This window comes from Salmo salar, chromosome ssa17 (genome assembly GCF_905237065.1).
Source record: "Salmo salar chromosome ssa17, Ssal_v3.1, whole genome shotgun sequence".
In the NCBI taxonomy this organism is placed as follows: domain Eukaryota; kingdom Metazoa; phylum Chordata; class Actinopteri; order Salmoniformes; family Salmonidae; genus Salmo; species Salmo salar.
This window is the reverse complement of record NC_059458.1, coordinates 31,383,709-31,409,893: the sequence shown is the minus strand read 5'-3', so window position 1 is coordinate 31,409,893 and position 26,185 is coordinate 31,383,709. Positions and strand designations below refer to the sequence as shown.

General features: G+C 46.4%; 2 protein-coding genes across 15 annotated transcripts in view; both read left to right on the top strand.

The window, feature by feature from the left end:
* The window catches only part of LOC106574855 (R3H domain-containing protein 1), a 49,795-nt gene extending 29,179 nt beyond the window's left edge, over window positions 1-20,616 (top strand). For 8 of the 11 annotated variants that reach the window (XM_045699430.1, XM_045699429.1, XM_045699434.1 and 5 more), the window contains 11 exons: window positions 394-539; window positions 873-980; window positions 3,105-3,368; window positions 3,615-3,729; window positions 7,392-7,525; window positions 7,827-7,984; window positions 9,523-9,626; window positions 9,848-10,014; window positions 12,562-12,819; window positions 13,656-13,746; window positions 17,964-20,616. In XM_045699430.1, coding sequence (XP_045555386.1) covers window positions 394-539; window positions 873-980; window positions 3,105-3,368; window positions 3,615-3,729; window positions 7,392-7,525; window positions 7,827-7,984; window positions 9,523-9,626; window positions 9,848-10,014; window positions 12,562-12,819; window positions 13,656-13,746; window positions 17,964-18,394 — 1,976 coding nt within the window. In that variant the 3' untranslated portion in view covers window positions 18,395-20,616. The remainder of the gene's footprint in view (window positions 1-393; window positions 540-872; window positions 981-3,104; window positions 3,369-3,614; window positions 3,730-7,391; window positions 7,526-7,826; window positions 7,985-9,522; window positions 9,627-9,847; window positions 10,015-12,561; window positions 12,820-13,655; window positions 13,747-17,963) is intronic. The other 3 variants (XM_045699438.1, XM_045699433.1, XM_045699436.1) reach the window with 2 other exon arrangements.
* An 821-nt stretch (window positions 20,617-21,437) lies between these two features.
* LOC106593951 (probable GPI-anchored adhesin-like protein PGA55) lies at window positions 21,438-25,974 on the top strand. Of its 4 annotated transcripts, none has more exons than XM_045699424.1 (5): window positions 21,438-21,684; window positions 23,623-23,815; window positions 23,910-24,001; window positions 24,132-24,477; window positions 24,559-25,974. In XM_045699424.1, exons 2-5 carry the CDS (start codon window positions 23,626-23,628, stop codon window positions 25,674-25,676), a joined length of 1,746 nt encoding a protein of 581 aa, XP_045555380.1. In that variant the 5' UTR covers window positions 21,438-21,684; window positions 23,623-23,625; the 3' UTR covers window positions 25,677-25,974. The 4 variants fall into 4 exon arrangements, with proteins under 4 accessions (XP_045555380.1, XP_045555378.1, XP_045555381.1 ...); XM_045699422.1 differs by lacking the exon at window positions 21,438-21,684 and adding an exon at window positions 21,790-22,009; XM_045699425.1 differs by lacking the exon at window positions 21,438-21,684 and adding an exon at window positions 22,040-22,980.
* The last annotated feature ends 211 nt before the right edge of the window (window positions 25,975-26,185 follow it).

Sequence of the window (26,185 nt, the reverse complement as noted above, 5' to 3'; positions counted from 1 at the left end):
GGTAAACTGTATATATTCATGGTTTAGTCATTATTCAGGATACATGTTACTATAGCATAACTCCTGACTAAATTATACTCAAATGTCCTGTAGCCTCTACTGCAGGGCTGTCCAACCCTCTTCCTGGAGATCTACTGTCCTGTAGGGCGGTAGATCTCCAGGAAGAGGGTTGAACTGAAAACCCACAGGGCGGTAGATCTCCAGGAAGAGGGTTGAACTGAAAACCCACAGGGCGGTAGATCTCCAGGAAGAGGGTTGAACTGAAAACCCACAGGGCGGTAGATCTCCAGGAAGAGGGTTGGACTGAAAACCCACAGGGCGGTAGATCTCCAGGAAGAGGGTTGGGCAGCCCTGGTCTACAGTGTATCTAAGTTTGTTGTTCCCCACCTGCAGGCCAACCCTTTGTAAACCCTGACGGCAGTGCTGTGGTCTACAACCCCTCGATGACCTCACAGCAAGGTGGGAGGAGCCAGCAGCCCTTGGCCCCTCCCCTACCGCCCCCAGCCCCGCACCAGCCAGCCAATCACGTCCTCTCCCAGGTCAGTCAATGAGTCTACAGCCCATGTATCCCTTCTTTCTCCAGAAAGCCCATTCACTCCCCGCATGCACTCATTTCTTTACTCTACCTGTTCTCAGTTAATATACTAGATTAGAATCCGTCATTCTTTAATTCATGCCTCCTAATTTCCCAGAGAACATTCATCATCTACGAGCTAGGGCTGAGTGAATTATCTAGATATCAATCAGGTTAAATTAATTGTGATATTAATCAGCCAGCTCTAGTTCCTCCTATTCAATCACCTCTGACTTCTTAACTTATGGAGATCTCTCTCCTCTCTTTCCCTCTGTTCTGTCCTTTTCTCCTCCTTCAGCCGGTTCGGCATCTCCAGCCCTCTGCTCCACAGCCGATCCAGTACTCAACCATCTCTTACCCTCCTCCTCAGTTCCTGCCACTCTCCCCTAACCAACACTACACTTTGGTACCTATCAATCCTCTCTCTCCTCTCCTCCCCCTCTATCTCCCACCCGTCTGTTTCTGTCCAGTTGCCTCTTCAGCACCTTAATTAGGTGGTCTTTTATAAGACATGGTTGTTACGTGTGTTAATTCCAGAAGTTTATATTTTTATACAGTCTTTGATGTAATGTATGATGGAAACCCATCTTTATCTGGGAAGACTTTGTGATTGAAGAAGTGTTCAGCAGGATCATGTTCATTAGGCAGAAGACATTTGAAACCAGCAGTTTGCCCAATGGGAACCCAGAATCTTGTTTTCTGTTGCAAAATGTCAAGCAACTGAGTGCTTGTTGAACATGACCCTGTTAGCCCTATGACCCGGTTAGGTGGAACATGACCCTGTTAGCCCTATGACCCGGTTAGGTGGAACATGACCCTGTTAGCCCTATGACCCGGTTAGGTGGAACATGACCCTGTTAGCCCTATGACCCGGTTAGGTGGAACATGACCCTGTTAGCCCTATGACCCGGTTAGGTGGAACATGACCCTGTTAGCCCTATGACCCGGTTAGGTGGAACATGACCCTGTTAGCCCTATGACCCGGTTAGGTGGAACATGACCCTGTTAGCCCTATGACCCGGTTAGGTGGAACATGACCCTGTTAGCCCTATGACCCGGTTAGGTGGAACATGACCCTGTTAGCCCTATGACCCGGTTAGGTGGAACATGACCCTGTTAGCCCTATGACCCTGTTAGCCTTATGACCCAGTTAGGTAGAAGATGACCCAGTTAGGTTGAACATGACCCAGTTAGGTTGAACATGACCCTGTTAGGTTGAACATGACCCTGTTAGCCCTGTGACCCAGTTGGGTAGAACATGGCCCTGTGACCCAGTTGGGTAGAACGTGGCCCTGTGACCCAGTTGGGTAGAACGTGGCCCTGTGACCCAGTTGGGTAGAACGTGGCCCTGTGACCCAGTTGGGTTGAACGTGGCCCAGTTGGGTTGAATATGACCTTGTTAGCCCTGTGACCCAGTTAGGTAGAACATGACCCTGTTAGACCGCTGTGCCACTCGGGAGCTAAGGCACTGCATTACAGTGCTAGAGGTGTCACTACAGACCCTGGTTCGATCCCGGGCTGTATCACAACCGACCGTGATCGGAAGTCCCATAGGGCGGCACACAATTGGCCCAGCGTCGTCCAGGTTAGGGGAGGGTTTGGCCGGGGGTAGGCCGTAATTGTAAAATAAGAATTTGTTTTTAACTGACTTGCTTAGTAAAATAAAGGTTAGATAAAACCACCCTGTTAGGTAGACTAGATCTGGCTGCGTTCTGTTAGGTAGACTAGATCTGGCTGCGTTCTGTTAGGTAGACTAGATCTGGCTGCGTTCTGTTAGGCAGACTAGATCTGGCTGCGTTCTGTTAGGCAGACTAGATCTGGCTGCGTTCTGTTAGGCAGACTAGATCTGGCTGCGTTCTGTTAGGCAGACTAGATCTGGCTGCGTTCTGTTAGGCAGACTAGATCTGGCTGCGTTCTGTTAGGCAGACTAGATCTGGCTGCGTTCTGTTAGGCAGACTAGATCTGGCTGCGTTCTGTTAGGCAGACTAGATCTGGCTGCGTTCTGTTAGGCAGACTAGATCTGGCTGCGTTCTGTTGTCCTCCTTTCCTGACCTGGTTTCACCCAACACATCCCTCTATGGCTGATTTAAAGCACTGAAACTAACGGTTTTTAATCATTAATTCAATACCAGATGTTGAATAATCCATGAGTAGATACGCTAAACTTCCAATTTACTGCCACTGAACAGCTTGTCATAGATGACCTAGACTGAGGTAGCCTACTCTGGTGCTATAAATATCCCAGTTTGGGTTCCCTGGGTGGTGTTCGGCATCAAACGGTAGAAAACTGACTGAAACGGGGAGAGACTACTAGAACTTGACTCCAATAAGACACATTCATTTTCTGTTTGAAAATGTTTTGCTACAGTGTGCCCTAATAAATATGACCCTGATAATTTTGGCCGTGGTCTTGATGCCCATTGCCTCTGGCCCTGTCTATTGATTGATTGGATTTGACCATTTTAAAGGACATGTCCAGACAGTACATATATTTGAAACATATGTTTTCAGCATTATTCTCTCCCCACAGCAAGAAGGGCTTGCTTCCCAGTTCAGCCACATGAGTGTGGTGCGCCAGGCGTCCAGCGACGGCACGAACGGCGGCTCCCACCCTGCCATGTACCCCTCGGGCCCTGTGGTGCTCCAGGGCCCCCTGCAGCACCAGCAGACTGGCTACATGGTGGCCCCTCCAGGGCCCCCTGTGGTGGGACAAACCCAGGCCTACCCCACCCCCGGCCCTGCACACCCTTTGAGCCAGCCGGTCATGCAGCAACAGGGCTACATGCCACAGCAGGTACAACAGTTACAGTACAGTCACTCACATGGTCAGTCAACACACCATCTCATGGCATCGTCTACTTCAACTACCTACTTGTTGGTCTCAGTCTCACTCAGTAATAGTCAATGATATTATCCACCAGATTATCCAGGTATGATCACAATCTAGATTGACCTCAGATCCTCTATGAGAAAAGTGTTCAGATTCCAAGGTGACCAGAGAAACTCTGTGTGTCTGCTTGTTGTCCTTCCTCTCCTGTAGATGCACACATGTTACTGTGCTCCAGCCCAGGACCCCCACTCCAACCAGCACTATCGCCCTGTCAGCCCCGTGCACTACACCAGCCCCCAGAACCAGCCTCTACCCCAGCAGCCAGGTAAACACACACACACACACACACACACACACACTGCTATCTCTCTGTGTTTGTCTTGATTAGCTGAGCTGTCTCCCAGTGAGCTGCAGTCTGCTTGCTGAGTGTGTATTCTGTTTCTCTGCACCCTGGGGGACACACGATTGTTAGCTACAGCCTCCTGCCTCCTCAACACAGCTCTGTTTTACTGGTTGTTAGCTACAGCCTCCTGCCTCCTCAACACAGCTCTGTTTTACTGGTTGTTAGCTACAGCCTCCTGCCTCCTCAACACAGCTCTGTTTTACTGGTTGTTAGCTACAGCCTCCTGCCTCCTCAACACAGCTCTGTTTTACTGGTTGTTAGCTACAGCCTCCTGCCTCCTCAACACAGCTCTGTTTTACTGGTTGTTAGCTACAGCCTCCTGCCTCCTCAACACAGCTCTGTTTTACTGGTTGTTAGCTACAGCCTCCTGCCTCCTCAACACAGCTCTGTTTTACTGGTTGTTAGCTACAGCCTCCTGCCTCCTCAACACAGCTCTGTTTTACTGGTTGTTAGCTACAGCCTCCTGCCTCCTCAACACAGCTCTGTTTTACTGGTTGTTAGCTACAGCCTCCTGCCTCCTCAACACAGCTCTGTTTTACTGGTTGTTAGCTACAGCCTCCTGCCTCCTCAACACAGCTCTGTTTTACTGGTTGTTAGCTACAGCCTCCTGCCTCCTCAACACAGCTCTGTTTTACTGGTTGTTAGCTACAGCCTCCTGCCTCCTCAACACAGCTCTGTTTTACTGGTTGTTAGCTACAGCCTCCTGCCTCCTCAACACAGCTCTGTTTTACTGGTTGTTAGCTACAGCCTCCTGCCTCCTCAACACAGCTCTGTTTTACTGGTTGTTAGCTACAGCCTCCTGCCTCCTCAACACAGCTCTGTTTTACTGGTTGTCTCCTGCTGAACGCAGCACTGTGGTCATTTACTGGCTTTAATGTGGAGGAATGCTACTCCATCGTGTGTTGGGGGAATTAGGAGGCATCACTTGGGGATGAGCAGAGGAACAAATTAGGCTATATACTGTAAGTCTACTACTGCATAAACAGTTGAATATCCAGCCACAGTGAAAATAATGACTGTTTCCAAACCACTTGCATAAGGAAGTTGCTTCTGCAATCAAACAGTTTTGCTGAAGGCTTCAGTATAAATGATGCTTGTGGGAATTGAACCTACAACCTCACCACACTCTTAACTCAGACACACTGGACCACAGAGCTGTTGGTGATGAAGACCAGGAGTCTGGACTGGAACACAGAGGTGTTGGTGATGAAGACCAGGAGTCTGGACTGGAACACAGAGGTGTTGGTGATGAAGACCAGGAGTCTGGACTGGAACACAGAGGTGTTGGTGATGAAGACCAGGAGTCTGGACTGGAACACAGAGGTGTTGGTGATGAAGACCAGGAGTCTGGACTGGAACACAGAGGTGTTGGTGATGAAGACCAGGAGTCTGGACTGGAACACAGAGCTGTTGGTGATGAAGACCAGGAGTCTGGACTGGAACACAGAGGTGTTGGTGATGAAGACCAGGAGTCTGGACTGGAACACAGAGGTGTTGGTGATGAAGACCAGGAGTCTGGACTGGAACACAGAGGTGTTGGTGATGAAGACCAGGAGTCTGGACTGGAACACAGAGGTGTTGGTGAGGAAGACCAGGAGTCTGGACTGGAACACAGAGGTGTTGGTGATGGGGAAACCTGGAAAGCAGAGTGGCAGAATGCGGGGCCGGGACGCTGTCTGAGAGTTCTATGATTCTCACAGTGAACCGGTCTCTTTTTCAGCCCCTCACTTCTCTTCAGTCTCTCACTCCTCTCTTCTCCAGCGCTCTATTTTCAGCCCCTCAACTCTTCTTCTCCAGCGGTCATGATGATGACTACCTGTTCCTTCAGGGTCGTCATCTGTGTTATTACAAAGTGTCTTTTTGGAAGCGTTCAGTCCTGCAGATTACAACATAAAGCCACACTGACAATAGGCATAAAGCACCTGTTAGCAGCTTCCTATTTCACCTGCTGTGCCAAGGCAGTCTAATCCCATTCTCTGTGTGCTCAGGTGGAATGGTGTGTGTGGGATTTAATGGGAGAGTCATTTCATGCTTGGTTTGTGAGCAGAGGTCAGGAGAGAGACTGGAGGACGGTCAAAATAGTGTCCTGCTCTTTCACATATGAAACCATTCATCGTCTATTGGTCTCGTCTTGTTCCACTTTTCCTCATTGGGGCTAAAGAATGTTCCAGTCACCTTTTTACAAAAGGACGACTAATGCGGTCCCTGGATTTCTCTGTGAGATGAGTCTGTAACCTTGACATTCAGCTGTCCACTATGGAACAAGCACTACTATTTCTACCACCGTTTTTACTTTGCCAGCGAGATCACCGTTTTTACTTTGCCAGAGAGACCACCGTTTTTACTTTGCTAGAGAGACCACCGTTTTTACTTTGCCAGAGAGACCACCGTTTTTACTTTGCCAGCGAGACCACCGTTTTTACTTTGCTAGAGAGACCACCGTTTTTACTTTGCCAGAGAGACCACCGTTTTTACTTTGCCAGAGAGACCACCGTTTTTACTTTGCCAGAGAGACCACCGTTTTTACTTTGCCAGCGAGACCACCGTTTTTACTTTGCCAGCGAGACCACCGTTTTTACTTTGCCAGCGAGACCACCGTTTTTACTTTGCCAGCGAGACCACCGTTTTTACTTTGCCAGCGAGACCACCGTTTTTACTTTGCCAGCGAGACCACCGTTTTTACTTTGCCAGCGAGACCACCGTTTTTACTTTGCCAGAGAGACCACCGTTTTTACTTTGCCAGAGAGACCACCGTTTTTACTTTGCCAGAGAGACCACCGTTTTTACTTTGCCAGCGAGACCACCGTTTTTACTTTGCCAGAGAGACCACCGTTTTTACTTTGCCAGAGAGACCACCGTTTTTACTTTGCCAGCGAGACCACCGTTTTTACTTTGCCAGCGAGACCACCGTTTTTACTTTGCCAGCGAGACCACCGTTTTTCTATGTTGCGCATTTTGCGTCGTCTGTTTTTGTAATTTGCTCATGTTAGTCTTTTGCTTTCACTGTTTTTTTCCCACTACACGCTTCCTTCCTTGGATTCAATATTGTATGATTTTTCTCCATGTTTTAGATGTCTTCTACATTGTAATGGGTATTATAAACTGGGTGGTTCGAGCCCTGAATGCTGATTGGCTGACAGCTGTGGTATATCACACAGTTTACCACATGGATGACAAAACATGTATTTTTACTTTTCTAATTATGTTGCTAACCAGTTTATAGTAGCAATAAGGCACCTCGGTGGTTTGTGGTATATGCCAATATACCACGGCTAAGGTCTGTATCCGGGCACTCCACGTTGCGTCGTGCTTAAGAACAGCCCTTAGCCGTGGTATATTGGCCACATACCACACCCCCTCAGGCCTTATTGATTAATTCTAATACAAGTAAAGAGAGAAGATCATCTCCCAAGACAACAGAGGCTTATTAAAAATGTTTCTCATTTCACTTCGGCTCATTCATTCATAGTCGTTATGAATAGAATTAATGTCACCATTTTGTTTAAAAACAATGAATTCAAATGTTCTGTATCTCACTAGATATTTCAATAGAAGTGAATTGTAACGTCCTAATGTTACTGAAGGTTACCATGCTGTGATGCCAAATCAGCCCCAGGGCCCTCAGCATCAGAACCTGGTGAACAACCAGCAGCACAGCAATATGGGAAATCACATGACGGCCTTCATGGTCCAGTACCCTTCAATGCCGTCTTATCAGGTACGTTCTTTTTGGCTTATCATTATTAAACTGTTGTTTTTCAATTAAAGAATCAAATTGATTTGTGCTGTCCTTTTTACTTTGACATGGTTTGATCTTCAATTGTAAACATCTTGCTCTTGTGAACATCTTTGCCTGACTGAAAATCTTCTAATTATATCAATCGAACCCTGACATGTTAAATAGTTTGAAGATTGAATTGAAAAGAGATTTGAAAGGGACCTGACATCAGATGTAAATGTAAAAAAGAGATACTCCTGCTTAATCCTGTTTTTCCATATGGTCTGTGTGCGTCGTGCAGGTATCAATGTCCCAGGGCTCTCAGAACATGCCTCCACATCAGCAGGCATGTCAACAGCCAATGATGATCCAGAGCCATCCAAGCCAAGGTCCCATGGCCATGTCAGGCATGCAGGTCTACTACAGTGTCATGCCTCCAAATCAACACAGCACCATGAGGTAGGAACTGAGCTGTTCTATTGTTGACACCAGGAACATGGACTGTGTATTAAATAGTCTAAGTGCTAGGTCTGTAATCTGGTACTGTTTCATATTCCAGAGTAGTTCAATGTTGATGAAAGCGCCGCAGATACCGGTGTACCAACCAACCTGCCAACACCATTTACAACAGTCCATTATAGTAGCTTGTAGCTAGACTCTATAGAGCCATAGTTCTCCTATAGTGTGGTTGATGAAGGGAGTTATTGCCGGTGTAGAAACCGGTCCTCATGGGAGCTGAGGTGTACTATTAAGACTGGGCTGCACTGCACCTGTATCATCAGCCTTATAAATCATCCTCCAGACTGACCTACTAACAGAAGCTCCACTGAGCTGAAAGTGACCTCCAGACTGACCTACTAACAGAAGCTCCACTGAGCTGAAAGTGATCTCCAGACTGACCTACTAACAGAAGCTCCACTGAGCTGAAAGTGACCTCCAGACTGACCTACTAACAGAAGCTCCACTGAGCTGAAAGTGACCTCCAGACTGACCTACTAACAGAAGCTCCACTGAGCTGAAAGTGACCTCCAGACTGACCTACTAACAGAAGCTCCACTGAGCTGAAAGTGACCTCCAGACTGACCTACTAACAGAAGCTCCACTGAGCTGAAAGTGACCTCCAGACTGACCTACTAACAGAAGCTCCACTGAGCTGAAAGTGACCTCCAGACTGACCTACTAACAGAAGCTCCACTGAGCTGAAAGTGACCTCCAGACTGACCTACTAACAGAAGCTCCACTGAGCTGAAAGTGACCTCCAGACTGACCTACTAACAGAAGCTCCACTGAGCTGAAAGTGACCTCCAGACTGACCTACTAACAGAAGCTCCACTGAGCTGAAAGTGACCTCCAGACTGACCTACTAACAGAAGCTCCACTGAGCTGAAAGTGACCTCCAGACTGACCTACTAACAGAAGCTCCACTGAGCTGAAAGTGACCTCCAGACTGACCTACTAACAGAAGCTCCACTGAGCTGAAAGTGACCTCCAGACTGACCTACTAACAGAAGCTCCACTGAGCTGAAAGTGACCTCCAGACTGACCTACTAACAGAAGCTCCACTGAGCTGAAAGTGACCTCCCTCCCTGTTGTACTGGTTCCTCTATACCGCCCCACAGCATCAGTACTGTCAGTGTTAATATTAAGTGTCCCAAATAAAACCCTATTCCCTATATAGTGCACTAGTTTTAACCAGAGCCCTATGGGTCCAGTACCAGGCAGCTGTAATGTAATCCTTCAGTCTGATGCCAGAGTGATTCAGGTCATAAAGAGGAAATGATTGACATGTTTGTTTTTCTCTTGGACTGTCACCATTAATCCGAGATCATTACCAGACCTTTAATACAAGACTATTTCTGAAACATTGTGTCAGGGCTCTTTAAGGGACACTTTGACAGCAAATATAAAGTGTCTGGCTGCTGGTGCTATCAATGTCTTTTAATTGATTCCTCATAGAGCTCCATAAATATATTGACTAAGCAAGTGTGTGTCCACAGTTCATCGATGGGTTTCTTACCACCTCCTGGGGCAGAGCAGATGCAGTTTCCCCGGGCTTCGTCTCCGTGTGGAACCCAGCAGCTACCAGGACAGCAGTGTGCAGGTAACATTACCCCTCCTCTCAGCAACACCAAGGTCGCGGGTTCAATCCCCCGGGATCACAGACATACTGAAATAGATACCGTTTGCTTTGAAAGACCCTTAAGTATGAGATTTGATACCATTAAAATGGTTTTCCTGCCTTGTGTGTCCATCCGAGGATGGAAAATGTTCCTTTGACAATGAAGCTGTGATTTTGACGTTGTTGTAACTGTGTGTCTGTAGGTGTGCTCCCCGGTCCTCACAGTGGTGGTATGGTGATGATGCAGCTGACCCTGCCCCCTAACCACCAGCCCAGAGCCCACTCCCCTCCACAGTGGAAACACAACAGATACTACAGTCTGGATCACACACGCAGCCAGAGGTCCTCAGAACAACTAGACCACTCACAGGTAACTACTCAGAACAACTAGACCACTCACAGGTAACTCCTCAGAACAACTAGACCACTCACAGGTAACTCCTCAGAACAACTAGACCACTCACAGGTAACTCCTCAGAACAACTAGACCACTCACAGGTAACTCCTCAGAACAACTAGACCACTCACAGGTAACTCCTCAGAACAACTAGACCACTCACAGGTAACTACTCAGAACAACTAGACCACTCACAGGTAACTAACTACTCAGAACAACTAGACCACTCACAGGTAACTCCTCAGAACAACTAGACCACTCACAGGTAACTACTCAGAACAACTAGACCACTCACAGGTAACTCCTCAGAACAACTAGACCACTCACAGGTAACTCCTCAGAACAACTAGACCACTCACAGGTAACTAACTACTCAGAACAACTAGACCACTCACAGGTAACTCCTCAGAACAACTAGACCACTCACAGGTAACTAACTACTCAGAACAACTAGACCACTCACAGGTAACTCCTCAGAACAACTAGACCACTCACAGGTAACTCCTCAGAACAACTAGACCACTCACAGGTAACTCCTCAGAACAACTAGACCACTCACAGGTAACTAACTACTCAGAACAACTAGACCACTCACAGGTAACTAACTACTCAGAACAACTAGACCACTCACAGGTAACTACTCAGAACAACTAGACCACTCACAGGTAACTCCTCAGAACAACTAGACCACTCACAGGTAACTCCTCAGAACAACTAGACCACTCACAGGTAACTCCTCAGAACAACTAGACCACTCACAGGTAACTACTACTCAGAACAACTAGACCACTCACAGGTAACTACTCTCAGAACAACTAGACCACTCACAGGTAACTCCTCAGAACAACTAGACCACTCACAGGTAACTAACTACTCAGAACAACTAGACCACTCACAGGTAACTCCTCAGAACAACTAGACCACTCACAGGTAACTAACTACTCAGAACAACTAGACCACTCACAGGTAACTACTCAGAACAACTAGACCACTCACAGGTAACTACTCAGAACAACTAGACCACTCACAGGTAACTACTCAGAACAACTAGACCACTCACAGGTAACTCCTCAGAACAACTAGACCACTCACAGGTAACTAACTACTCAGAACAACTAGACCACTCACAGGTAACTAACTACTCAGAACAACTAGACCACTCACAGGTAACTACTCAGAACAACTAGACCACTCACAGGTAACTACTCAGAACAACTAGACCACTCACAGGTAACTCCTCAGAACAACTAGACCACTCACAGGTAACTCCTCAGAACAACTAGACCACTCACAGGTAACTACTCAGAACAACTAGACCACTCACAGGTAACTAACTACTCAGAACAACTAGACCACTCACAGGTAACTAACTACTCAGAACAACTAGACCACTCACAGGTAACTACTCAGAACAACTAGACCACTCACAGGTAACTCCTCAGAACAACTAGACCACTCACAGGTAACTAACTACTCAGAACAACTAGACCACTCACAGGTAACTCCAACTAGCTTACAGGTAACTTCAGAACAACTAGACCACTCACAGGTAACTACTCAGAACAACTAGACCACTCACAGGTAACTAACTACTCAGAACAACTAGACCACTCACAGGTAACTCCTCAGAACAACTAGACCACTCACAGGTAACTCCTCAGAACAACTAGACCACTCACAGGTAACTCCTCAGAACAACTAGACCACTCACAGGTAACTACTCAGAACAACTAGACCACTCACAGGTAACTAACTACTCAGAACAACTAGACCACTCACAGGTAACTCCTCAGAACAACTAGACCACTCACAGGTAACTACTCAGAACAACTAGACCACTCACAGGTAACTCCTCAGAACAACTAGACCACTCACAGGTAACTAACTACTCAGAACAACTAGACCACTCACAGGTAACTCCTCAGAACAACTAGACCACTCACAGGTAACTACTCTCAGAACAACTAGACCACTCACAGGTAACTAACTCTCAGAACAACTAGACCACTCACAGGTAACTACTACTCAGAACAACTAGACCACTCACAGGTAACTAACTACTCAGAACAACTAGACCACTCACAGGTAACTCCTCAGAACAACTAGACCACTCACAGGTAACTACTCAGAACAACTAGACCACTCACAGGTAACTACTCAGAACAACTAGACCACTCACAGGTAACTCCTCAGCTGCTGATAATTAGACATAACCATTCAGGAGTCTTTGTAATATTCTGCATGCTGGAGAGAGGGCAGGATCAGCCTGAGAGAGGGCAGGATCAGCCTGAGAGAGGGCAGGATCAGCCTGAGAGAGGGCAGGATCAGCCTGAGAGAGGGCAAGATGACTGATCTACACATCTTGCATCCCAAATAACTGCTCATTGTGTTATCAAGATAAGCGACTCCGAGCAGCGCATCTTGCTCAGGCCCGTCTCTTTGAACTAAGGATACACTTTCCCTCTGATCGACTATATTAAAGGGTTTCTATGTCCCCTCCTTTCTGCCTCTGTCCTATAGAACAGTCCCCAGCTGGGTGGTCCCAGCACGCCTCCGGCCCAGCTCCAAGCCCCAACCCACCAACTCACCTCCATAAAGAACCTCCGCTCGGCCGGCCTCACCCCCATCCCCATAATGACCCAGTTCCCCAGACCCTTCGGCCCAGGGCAGGCAGTGGACGGCAGATACCCATTACTGGGTCAACCCCTCCAGTACAACCCTGCCATCAGGCCTCCGCTGATCCACGGCACACACCACATGGTCCCCAACCACCACCACGTGAGTCCTCAGAACACACACCACATGGTCCCCAACCACCACCACGTGAGTCCTCAGAACACACACCACATGGTCCCCAACCACCACCACGTGAGTCCTCAGAACACACACCACATGGTCCCCAACCACCACCACGTGAGTCCTCAGAACACACACCACATGGTCCCCAACCACCACCACGTGAGTCCTCAGAACACACACCACATGGTCCCCAACCACCACCACGTGAGTCCTCAGAACACACACCACATGGTCCCCAACCACCACCACGTGAGTCCTCAGAACACACACCACATGGTCCCCAACCACCACCACGTGAGTCCTCAGAACACACACCACATGGTCCCCAACCACCACCACGTGAGTCCTCAGAACACACACCACATGGTCCCCAACCACCACCACGTGAGTCCTCAGAACACACACCACATGGTCCCCAACCACCACCACGTGAGTCCTCAGAACACACACCACATGGTCCCCAACCACCACCACGTGAGTCCTCAGAACACACACCACATGGTCCCCAACCACCACCACGTGAGTCCTCAGAACACACACCACATGGTCCCCAACCACCACCACGTGAGTCCTCAGAACACACACCACATGGTCCCCAACCACCACCACGTGAGTCCTCAGAACACACACCACATGGTCCCCAACCACCACCACGTGAGTCCTCAGAACACACACACACACACACGTGACAATGGAGGTTGTTTCATACGACAAAATGAACCAAATCTGTGAAATGAAAATGTAAGATTAAAAGATGAAAAAAGTAGACAATAGAATCTCAGACCAGTCAACATGTCTGCCTCCTTTTCCCTCAGGGCCCAATGGGAATCCGGCATCATGGGGGTCGAGGGAGGAGACCACCGCCTAGGAAGTCATTATCATCAGATCTTAGTGTAGGTGACCCAGGTAATAGAGAGGAGAGACCGTGACCCAGGTAATAGAGAGGAGAGACCGTGACCCAGGTAATAGAGAGGAGAGACCGTGACCCAGGTAATGGAGAGGAGAGACCGTGGCCCAGGTAATGGAGAGGAGAGACCGTGACCCAGGTAATGGAGAGGAGAGACCGTGACCCAGGTAATGGAGAGGAGAGACCGTGACCCAGGTAATAGAGAGGAGAGACCGTGACCCAGGTAATAGAGAGGAGAGACCGTGGCCCAGGTAATGGAGAGGAGAGACCGTGGCCCAGGTAATAGAGAGGAGAGACCGTGGCCCAGGTAATGGAGAGGAGAGACCGTGACCCAGGTAATAGAGAGGAGAGACCGTGACCCAGGTAATGGAGAGGAGAGACCGTGGCCCAGGTAATGGAGAGGAGAGACCGTGGCCCAGGTAATGGAGAGGAGAGACCGTGGCCCAGGTAATGGAGAGGAGAGACCGTGGCCCAGGTAATGGAGAGGAGAGACCGTGGCCCAGGTAATGGAGAGGAGAGACCGTGACCCAGGTAATGGAGAGGAGAGACCGTGGCCCAGGTAATGGAGAGGAGAGACCGTGGCCCAGGTAATGGAGAGGAGAGACCGTGGCCCAGGTAATGGAGAGGAGAGACCGTGACCCAGGTAATGGAGAGGAGAGACCGTGACCCAGGTAATAGAGAGGAGCGAGAGAGAGCCTACCTGTTCATGGTTGGTTGATCAATAGGACTGTGACGTTCCCAGATGGAAGAGGACTCCCGTGGTATTTACATATTGGCATGTATCCATTCAGGTGTATTTTGTGGCTTTTGGTGAATGTGTTCTAATGGTCTAAAGTCACGCTGTTGCTACTGCCTGTAAACACACAGTCCAGTTCAAAGTGAATGATGGCAGGCCAACTGCCTGTAAACACACAGTCCAGTTCAAAGTGAATGATGGCAGGCCAACTGCCTGTAAACACACAGTCCAGTTCATAGTGAATGATGGCAGGTCCTACTACCTGTAAACACACAGTCCAGTTCAAAGTGAATGATGGCAGGTCCTACTGCATGTAAACACACAGTCCAGTTCATAGTGAATGATGGCAGGCCAACTGCCTGTAAACACACAGTCCAGTTCATAGTGAATGATGGCAGGTCCTACTGCCTGTAAACACACAGTCCAGTTCAAAGTGAATGATGGCAGGTCCTACTGCCTGTAAACACACAGTCCAGTTCAAAGTGAATGATGGCTGGGCCAACTGCCTGTAAACACACAGTCCAGTTCATAGTGAATGATGGCAGGTCCTACTGCCTGTAAACACACAGTCCAGTTCAAAGTGAATGATGGCAGGTCCTACTGCCTGTAAACACACAGTCTAGTTCAAAGTGAATGATGGCAGGCCAACTGCCTGTAAACACACAGTCCAGTTCAAAGTGAATGATGGCAGGTCCTACTGCCTATAAACACACAGTCCAGGTCAAAGTGAATGATGGCAGGTCCTACTACCTGTAAACACACAGTCCAGTTCATAGTGAATGATGGCAGGTCCTACTGCCTGTAAACACACAGTCCAGTTCATAGTGAATGATGGCAGGTCCTATTGCCTGTAAACACACAGTCCAGTTCATAGTGAATGATGGCAGGCCAACTGCCTGTAAACACACAGTCCAGTTCATAGTGAATGATGTCAGGCCCTACTGCCTGTAAACACACAGTCCAGTTCAAAGTAAATGATGGCAGGCCCATGTGGCAAATGGCTTATTTGCATATATGCCTACTGTAGCTTTGATTGGCTCTGGCGCACCAGTCTGTGTAGAGTCTGGTTCTGGACAAGACATACATGTTCTTATTGGGGTTTATTTACTGCAGTGTCTATTAATTGTCCAAACGCACGGCCACTTTCCCACTATATATTGTTATAGAATTTTAACAAATGCCTTACTCAATGTCAGTTCCCAAACATTCTATGAAGTATGAAAATGTGAAAATAACCATATCTAAGTGCTTGTCAGAGAATGTAAAGAAAAGTTTTTTATGAAAGTGCCATTCTCCCTGGGGGGGGGGGGTGTGATCAGATTTTTTAAAGATTTCATGTTGCTAAAACGCTGTCAGTTCCACATCAAACGACTAAAACTGGATATTAGGCACATAGAACATATAATGGACCTATATATTTTTAAATAATATCGTCTTTGAGAACTAATAATAACCTAAATAAAAGCTAGACGAGGAGAATTTAAAAAATGATGCATTCATGAGTTTTGTCATGGCGTGAGGCCCCCATTTTTTTTCATTTTATTTGTCACTCAGATAGCATAAGCCTTGGCAAAATGTGTAGAATTGAGCTTTTAAACAACATTTTGTCACTCCAGCCAATAGGACAGCCTCAAATGTAAGTTGGTGACCGCACCATTGGCCAAGCCCATAGCCACACCCACCACCTAAGCCCCGTTTTGATCCATAAAAACCCTGTATATGTGATTATGTAACCCTGTTCAGTTTATTTATTTTGGAGTATAAATAATAATGGTCTGAATGGATTCCTGTGGATCATCACACTTGAGTCTTAGAACAATATTTTTTCTAATATAATATTTATAAACAACCTAGTTAAAAATAAATATACAGTACCTGTCAAAAGATTTGGACACACCTACTCATTCAAGGGTTTTTCTTTATTTTTACTATTTTCTACATTGTAGAATAATAGTGAAGACATCAACTGAAATAACACATCGAATCATGTAGTAACTAAAAACGTGTTAAACAAATCAAAATAGATTTTAGATTCTTCTAAGTAGCCACCCTTTGCCATGATGACAGCTTTGCACACTCTTGGCATTCTCTCAACCAGCTAGTTGAGCTGTTCCCACATATGCTGAGCACTTGTTGGCTGCTTTTCCTTCCCTCTGCGGTCCAACTCATCCCAAACCATCTCAATTGGGTTGAGGTCAGGTGATTGTGGAGGCCTCATCACTCTCCTTCTTGGTCAAATAGGCCGTACACAGTCTGGAGGTGTGTTGGGCCATTGTCCTGTTGAAAACAAATGATAGTCCCACTAAGCACAAACCAGATGGGATGGCATATCGCTGCAGAATGCTGTGGTAGCCATGCTGGTTAAGTGTGCCTTGAATTCTAAATAAATCACAGACAGTGTCACTAGCAAAGCACCATCACACTACCTTCTTCATGGTGGGAACCACACATGCGGAGATCATCCGTTCACCTACTCTACGTCTCAAAGACCAAAAATCTCAAATTTGGATTTCCACCCGTCTAATGTTCATAGCTCATGTTTCTTGGCCCAAGCAAGTATTTTCTTGATTGACTGACCTTCATGTCTTAAAGTAATGATGGACTGCTGGTTCTCTTTGTTTATTTGAGCTGTTCTTGCCATAATATGGACTTGGTCTTTAACCAAATAGGGCTATCTTCTGTATACCACCACTACCTTGTAACAACACAACTGATTGGCTCAAACACATTACGAAGGACAGAAATTCCATTTAAATTTTACATTTACGTCATTTAGCAGACGCTCTTATCCAGAGCGACTTACAAATTCCACAAATTAACTTTCAACAAGGCACACCTGTTAATTGAAATGTGTTCCACCTCATGAAGCTGGTTGAGAGAATGCCAAGAGTGTGCAAAGGGTGGCTACTTTGAAGCATCTCGAATATAACATGTATTTTGATTTGTTTAACACTTTTTTTTGGTTACTACATGATTCTACATGCGTTTCATAGTTTTGATGTCTTCACTGTTATTCTACAATGTAGAAAATAGTCAAAATAAAGAAAAACCCTTGAATGAGTAGGTGTGTTAGAAGCTTTTGACTGGTTCTGTATGTGTATATATATTCTCATTAAAAACCACTTGCTGTGCACTGAAGGACTATACGGGAATGTATTTGTTCATGTAAGAAGAATTTATAGACAAGGTAGAATTCACACCTGGCTAAATAAAGAAACTGGTGTACCTAGGTGTTAGGAATATAATGATTCTCTCACATACTGGATTGGATTCCACACAGCAAGATTTTATTTTAGAAGGGAAAATGATCCTTATTGAAATGACTAGTGTTTATTGGTCCACAATTACTCCCCCAACAGCTAAACTAAATGTCATCCCTGTTGCCACTAGAGATGATCAGCTTCCGTTGGTCTCCGTGCAGTAAAAGATCATGTTGTCAATAACTGACCTGGTGAATCAATCAATTCTCTCTCCGTGCAGTGAACGGTGGAGTCCTGGAGGTGCTGGAGCTACCAGAGGGCATCAGTCGTACGGAGGCAGACTCTCTCCTGGGGGAGCTGTACAGAGGAGGGGCCATGATCAAGTGGTTGTCTGAGACCCAACAGCACCAACACCAGAACCAGTCTGGTGAAACCCTGCTGAAGCACTGTGGGGCTGGGGGGGACAGTAACAACGGTGACACAAACACTGACACTACTTCCTGTTCCAAACCCCCCAGTAGTAACCATAATGACCTGGCGTCCACCTACACCATCCTGGCTGTGTTTCCCTCCAGGTACGCAGCTCAGAACGCCTTGCTCAGACACAGTGGCCCTGCCGGCCCTGGGCCCCTCCTTACCACCACGTTCAAACTCAGAACAAGCAAGAGACACTCTGAGTTTCACAACCTGGAGAGGACCAGCTCTCAATAGCAGGGTGGGGTGCTGTATCCAGCCAACCTGGAGAGGACCAGCTCTCAATAGCAGGGTGGGGTGCTGTATCCAGCCAACCTGGAGAGGACCAGCTCTCAGTAGCAGGGTGGGGTGCTGTATCCAGCCAACCTGGAGAGGACCACCTCTCAATAGCAGGGTGGGGTGCTGTATCCAGCCAACCTGGAGAGGACCACCTCTCAATAGCAGGGTGGGGTGCTGTATCCAGCCAACCTGGAGAGGACCACCTCTCAATAGCAGGGTGGGGTGATATGTTACGAGGGCTCCTGAGAGGTTGTTCTAGGGGCTCCCACGGGGTGCTATGAGGGGCTGCCCGTCATGGGCCCCCGCCATGGCCCCTCCACTCCACCACCACCTCCTCCACTGCTGACATCAGCCAACCAACCAGACACCCCTCTTCTGCAAGCATCACTCATTAGTCTCCACTTCCCACCGGACTGACTGACAGACAGACTGATGGAGTATCACTCGGTTGGCATTATCTAACAGCTTTTTCACTTGTAGAGGCTTTCTGGGAATGTGTTGATGCCTTTGGAATGTTCTCTACTTTTGTGAGATGAAAATGTGTAAAAAGGATCAGACAACACGCCAATGTTGAAACACAAAGACACAGACAGAAAAACAAGAATGAAGTTCCAAAAGTGTGATATTATTTTATTTGCCGACAGAACATGGTAAAGGAGCAGCATGTTTTATTTAGTTTTATGTTTGTTAAAAGCTGCAGTCAGAACAGCCAAAGCAGGGTTGTACTCATTCATTACAAGAGGATAATATACTAAGTGTCTCTCATTGGACAAGAGTGTCTCTTTGGGCCGGATTCTGATTTGAGATCTGCAACGGATAACTCCAGATTTCAGTTTAAAATGTCCCATTGACGTAAAAGCTTGATTTACACGAAAGCCTGAGTTGTGCCGGTGTATAATATCAAGTTAGGATTCGGCCCGTAGAGTCAGTCTCCTGTTAGTCAGTTGGTGTGCTACTACAACAGCAGATTAGAGTCTTCTAGAACAAGGTTGTGTTCCAAATGGCACCCCATTTCCCTATACAGTGCACTACTTAGGTCCCATAGGGCTATGGTTTTATGGGACCTGGTCTAAAGTAGTGGACTACCTAGAGAATAGGGTTCCATTTGGGACTTAGCCCAACAGAATGTTTTTTTTTTTTTTGTGCCTTCTAACTGGACTCTGGTGCCACTATCCATCCCTCTCCCAAACACCCCTAAAGACAAGATACCCCATCCAATTCCATTTGTATAAACTCTGACCCACCAATTTCATTCACAATAAATCATCACTGATATGGTAGCTAAATTATTCAGACTTTTCTACGTAGTAAATGGTATCTTTGCACTGGCACAAGGGAGAAATGTTTGTTTTGATAGTGGTTTATCGTTTTTAAGTTGAGAAGAACCTTGGTGCATCTCATTGATGGTTTATTCTATTTGAGCTATTCTAAAATGAATGGCCTTCTCACCAACCTCCAACCCTCTCTGTTCAGTCCACCCATTCCCTGGCTATTCTAAAATGAATGGCCTTCTCACCAACCTCCAACCCTCTCTGTTCAGTCCACCCATTCCCTGGCTATTCTAAAATGAATGGCCTTCTCACCAACCTCCAACCCTCTCTGTTCAGTCCACCCATTCCCTGGCTATTCTAAAATGAATGGCCTTCTCACCAACCTCCAACCCTCTCTGTTCAGTCCACCCATTCCCTGGCTATTCTAAAATGAATGGCCTTCTCACCAACCTCCAACCCTCTCTGTTCAGTCCACCCATTCCCTGGCTATTCTAAAATGAATGGCCTTCTCACCAACCTCCAACCCTCTCTGTTCAGTCCACCCATTCCCTGGCTATTCTAAAATGAATGGCCTTCTCACCAACCTCCAACCCTCTCTGTTCAGTCCACCCATTCCCTGGTTACGTATCAAATGGCACCCTATTCCCTATGGGCCCTGGTCAAAAGTAGTGCACTATATAGGGTGGCCAGGCCAAATTCCTTTAATGTTTAGTTCGTTTTACCATTTGTATCCTATCAGAAGGGTCACTGGAGAAGTGTGCGTTATTCACAACACACCCCCAACCCCATCATACCCAAACACATTTCTATTTAAGATGGTTGTTGATGGTGGATTCAGGAGAGATGTACAGTCTGCTGGTGCAAGATGTTTTTATTTCTGTTTGAAACCAATAAATGTTTACACCAAAACGATGTGCTTTGTCATTTCAATAACACTCCTGTCGTTTGACAAAATATGAGATTCTTTCTGCTTGCTTCATTACCACCAAGGACATACAGGTAACTGCCAACATAGTGTCTTCATAGGGTGTTGGGCTACCATGAGCCAGAACAGCTTCAATGCACCTTGGCATAGATTATACAAGTGTCGAACTCTTGTCGGAGGGATGCGACGCCATTCATCCACGACAATTTCCATCATTTGTTGTTTTGTTGATGGTGGAAAATGCTGTTTCATTCACTTCTCCAGAATCTCCCATAAGTATTCAATTTGGTTGATATCTGGTGACAGACGGCATATGGTTTATATCGTTTTTCATGCTCATCAAACCATTCCGTGACTACTTGTGCATGGGGACATTGTCATCCTATGGAGGCATAGCCATGGTTACCAAGATAATGACCTACCCAGCATTTTTATACACGTTAGCATGATGGGATGTTAATTGAACCACACCTGTGTGGAAGCACCAGCTTTCAATATACGTTGTATCCCTCATTTACTCTAAAGTGTTTTCATTAAAATTGGCAGTTACCAATATAGTTGATCATATTAGCTACAGTAATTGTGTTCTTGTATAAACATTGAATTTAACATGGTTTGTTCTCCATAGGATATCATCATCCAACGTAAAATATAAAGCCCCAGAGAAATGCTACCTTCAATATTGTGGTTGTCATCCTACAAGGAGAATCTGTGATATATTTATGTTTATTGTGCCGATAGTATGAACCGAATTTCAAGATTGGAGCGACAGTGCCCAATGGTGGACTTATTATTGCATTTTCACTACCAATGGAGAAGACCAGAGGCTCAACTCGGCGGAAAATCTGTCTTCCTCCGTTAGGTGGCGTATGTTCATTGTTTCGCACATCAAGCAAATAGTAATTGTATGGAGATGTGCGCCTACACAAGTAGACAGTACTTGCTACAAAGTTACAGAAAGCTAAACCAACAACTACACAAACTGAAATTGAATACATTGTAAACGCAGGTCCAACGAGCATTTTTTTTGGAGCATCTGATGACCTAACGTGGTGAGTGATTAACATGAACTTCTCTGGTCGCTGTACTGTACTGTCAAATCCTCCCACATGTTTCTAGTATGACCAGCGGTTTTCAGTAACAAGTATTTATTTATTTATTTATTTATTCAGTTGTCATATTGGCAGGTTTGATAGCTTCTAGCGTAGTGTTTTATATGCAATGCGACCTCCTCGTAATTAACAGTCAGTGTTCACGAGTGTCCTGACGAGAAGGAAAACTTTTATAACTATGTCAGGCAAAATCGGGCATTATAAGCTTATTGTTATGGATGTATCTTAATGAATTGCTAGTCGGCTAGCTAGCATACAAGAGATGGTAAGTTGGCTAGTTGGCTAGCTAGCATACAAGAGATGGTAAGTTGGCTAGTTGGCTAGCTAGCATACAAGAAATGGTAAGTTGGCTAGTTGGCTAGCTAGCATACAAGAGATGGTAAGTTGGCTAGGTGGCTAGGTAGCATACAAGAGATGGTAAGGTGGCTAGGTGGCTAGGTAGCATACAAAAGATGGTAAATTGGCTAGTTGGCTAGCTAGCAAACAAGAGATGGTAAGTTGGCTAGGTGGCTAGGTAGCATACAAAAGATGGTAAATTGGCTAGTTGGCTAGCTAGCAAACAAGAGATGGTAAGTTGGCTAGTTGGCTAGCTAGCAAACAAGAGCGGGATAAACAGCTTAAACAAACGTTATTCTTGGTGCGGAGGTGGTGACTGTGTGTAGCTGGCTAGCAGCAGGCAAGGGGTGATAATGTTTTCACTGAGCATGGCAACGGAACTTAAAGAACGAACGACTGGGTCGCGTCTCTAGCAACCAAAATATGAATTCGCTTCTACAAATGAAAATATCAACGAAAAATAAGTATTTCTACCGGCAAATGTGTGCTTTCATATTGTTTTATTTGGCAACTGTGATATAAGTGGGATAAACGCCGCTGTACATTATTTTTGAAAAATGAAGTCCGCAGAGGGACCATTATTTCCAAGGTAACGTTAATGTACAGAACGGAGGCGTTTACGTATCCACCAATCCAAAGAAAGGATAGGCGGGAGCTAGTCAGCCCGCGGTGCCGAACTGGGACTTCAGTGCGTTTAAAACAAGATCACTGACCTCATGATTTGACCTCGTATTTTTCAGAGATCCCAGTTGTTTTGAACTCGGCATCAGTATATCGATAATTATTGAGCAGACGCAGGTCTAGCATCCGCGTATCCACCTGAAATCCATAAAGCAGAAATGCTAAACTGACCTTAGATCAGGCATTCTACTACGATTCACATATCGAAACCGAAACAAGGTAAATGCGTTTGGTTTTCATATTGTCAATGGCAGTCGAAATAAACTACATCTCGCTCTGAGTTGAAATTAGTGTTGTTTAAACTGAAACGGGTAAGTTCTACTTCATGCATGATAGATCAAGTTTTATGCTAAGTTATGGCATGATTTAGGGTGCGTTCGTAAATTCACTCTGGCTGGTTAGGTGACAACAGCCTAACCAGCTCTGCTAAGGTGAGTAAAATGGTCAGAGTGAGGCGTTCCCTAATTCTTGTCTGGACGTAGCTAGCAAGTTAGCTAACTTTAGCCAGTTAGCTTGGGTGTTTGACTGCCATTGTGTGGTCAGAACGCTCCGATCAACCCTACTCCTGACCAGAGCGTCCAGCGTGCGCTCTAAACGCGCCGAGAGCGAAACGTCTGAATTTACAACGCCCAGAGGCCACTCAGACACCCCAGGGTGAATTTACGAATACACCCATAAAATCATTCAAGAGCAGTTTTTGGTTATTTGTTTTAACATCCACGGCATTATAAGAGATCAGTTCAAAGAGAATACATTTTAAGAAGATATACGTTTTACAATCTGAATTATTTGTATCTTTTTAGTCATAGATAGGCTAAACCTCCACATGACCATGGTTTATTTGCATACCATTGATTGTAGGTGATGAACCTCTCAGAGGAGAACAGGACAGTCGTGGTCTCTGGTGTACCAGACATACTGTCCAGCAGTCGCATGGCAGACAAACTGGTTATTCACTTCCAGAGCTCCAGAAGCCACGGAGGAGATGTAGAAAACATCAAGTACCCGACCAGCTTCAAGGGGGTGGCTTTTGTTACATTTGAAAACACCAGAGGTAACAGAAATACTGTAACAAAAGTTTTCTTAGCTGGGATTTAGTTTTGTTACATATATGCCTATAGATCATAACAAAACATGTATTCTAACAGATGCTGAGATGGTAATCAGGAAGAAACAGATCATGTGTGATAAGGAGTTCCCTCAAGACTACCCTATCACTGTATACAAATTCACCCAAGACGTGAGTACAGTCAAGCAATCAAATCAATCAACAGTAAATCAATACAGTAAATGTTTATTCCTGCATGGAAGGAACAGTAGCACACAGTACAGTACACATACTGACTGATCCTATGTTCATCATGCCATAGGTGTTGTTCTACGCGAACGCTAAAGTGGACCTGTCAATCTTCGGTGACGAGGAACAGCAGGAGTCTGTGATCCAAAGCTTGCAGCCTGCTCACAGATCAGTGAGGATCTGCCTTCTACCCAGACAGGAGGGTAAAGCTTCAGTGGAGGGGCCCTTCTCTGCTGTCAGGGCCCTGAGGGAGGACCTGCTCCAGCGGGTCACTACCAGCAGCAGCAGTCACCCAGGGGAGAAGCACAGGGCTCCATTGAGCTCTGGTTACTCCCTGACCTCAGTGGCAGCAGGGAATGGGGTATCCCAGGTCAGCAGCAGTCATGCCTGGGAAAAGCACAGGGCTCCATCGAGCTCTGGTTACTCCCTGACCTCTGCAGCAGATTATCCCAGGCAGCAGCAGTCATGCCTGGGAAAGCACAGGGCTCCATCGAGCTCTGGTTACTCCCTGACCTCAGTGGCAGCAGGGAATGGGGTATCCCAGGTCAGCAGCAGTCATGCCTGGGAAAAGCACAGGGCTCCATCGAGCTCTGGTTACTCCCTGACCTCAGTGGCAGCAGGGAATGGGGTATCCCAGGTCAGCAGCAGTCATGCCTGGGAAAAGCACAGGGCTCCATCGAGCTCTGGTTACTCCCTGACCTCAGTGGCAGCAGGGAATGGGGTATCCCAGGTCAGCAGCAGTCATGCCTGGGAAAAGCACAGATCTCCATCAAGCTATGATCATTCCCTGAGCTCTGTGGTAGCAGAGACTAGGTCTTCCAGGGTCAGATCTGGTGATGGTGCTGAGGTGGACTTCCGGGTCAGCGGTTACACCTGGGAGAAGAAGAACGGGGCAGCTCCATCAAGTGCTGATCATTCTCTGTCAAGCTCTGTGGCAGGAGGGAGTGGGGCTTCTACAATAAATGAATCCTTGGAAAAGCACCGCAGGGCAGCTCCATCAAGCTCTGATCATTCTCGGAGCTCCGTGGCATCAGGGAGTGGGGAATCCAAGGTCGTCAGCAGCAGTCACACATTAGAGAAGTACATCGCTCCGTCAAGCCATGATCAATCTCTGTCAAGCCCAGTGGCAGCAGGGACTTCCAAGGTCAGCTCAGGGGGTGATGTTGACGTGGAAGAGGAGTCCACGTGGGTGGACACAAACATATTTCTTTACATTCAGAGATTTTCTAAAGACCAGTTTGACCAATGCCTTAGGAACCACGGTGTGTCAGCTGTGTTGGATGACAATGATGTGGCCGACCTGACTCTGATATCGCTGAGAGGAGGACGCAACAGCAAGGGTCTCTCTGAAGTGCAGCTGACCATGTCAGAGCTGACTGATTTGGTCGCTGTTTGGCAGTCAACCCTGAGAATCCACACTATAGACTATAGAAGGCAGGACGTGCTTGAGAGAAGGAGGCTGCTGCAAATCTGTGCCGAGTTAAACAACCTTTATGAAGACGTTCTGTACGTGCAGAAGGAGTTTAGTGTCCAGGTCATCGGTCCCTCTATGTCCAGTCATCTCTTTAGTGAGTGTGTGAAGGATAGAATGGATCAACTGGATAAAGAGAACTTGTAGTCAGAAGGTGAATCATTTTACCATTCTGCAATAGCAGCTATGCACGAAGAGCTTTTTGCGCGGTATATATTGATAGCACTGTGAGACGTTTTCAAGAGATTTCTGTGACAACTAAATAGTGTTGAGTTTGTGTTATTTGCTGTGCCTCAACAAGGATGCTGTTTTGTGTCAAGCTAGCCATGAAAACGCAACCAGATAATAGACTAGAAACTACATGTTAATGAGTCAACACTAGAGGGTGCTGTTGTACTGAATATACACAATTTGTTCCATTAAATCAATTATTTCTGTGTCCTGACTCGATCCACCTGTGTATTTATTTGGGGCTGTAAGCCGCCACCTCAGCTGAGATCATGCATGGGACAAATTAACTATGTCATCAAGGCCAATATTTCCTGTCCCAACCATGATTAACTAAGTACATTCATTACCAGTCAAAAGTTTGGACATGCCTATTTTCTACATTGTAGAATAATAGTGAAGACATCAAAACTATGAAATAACACATA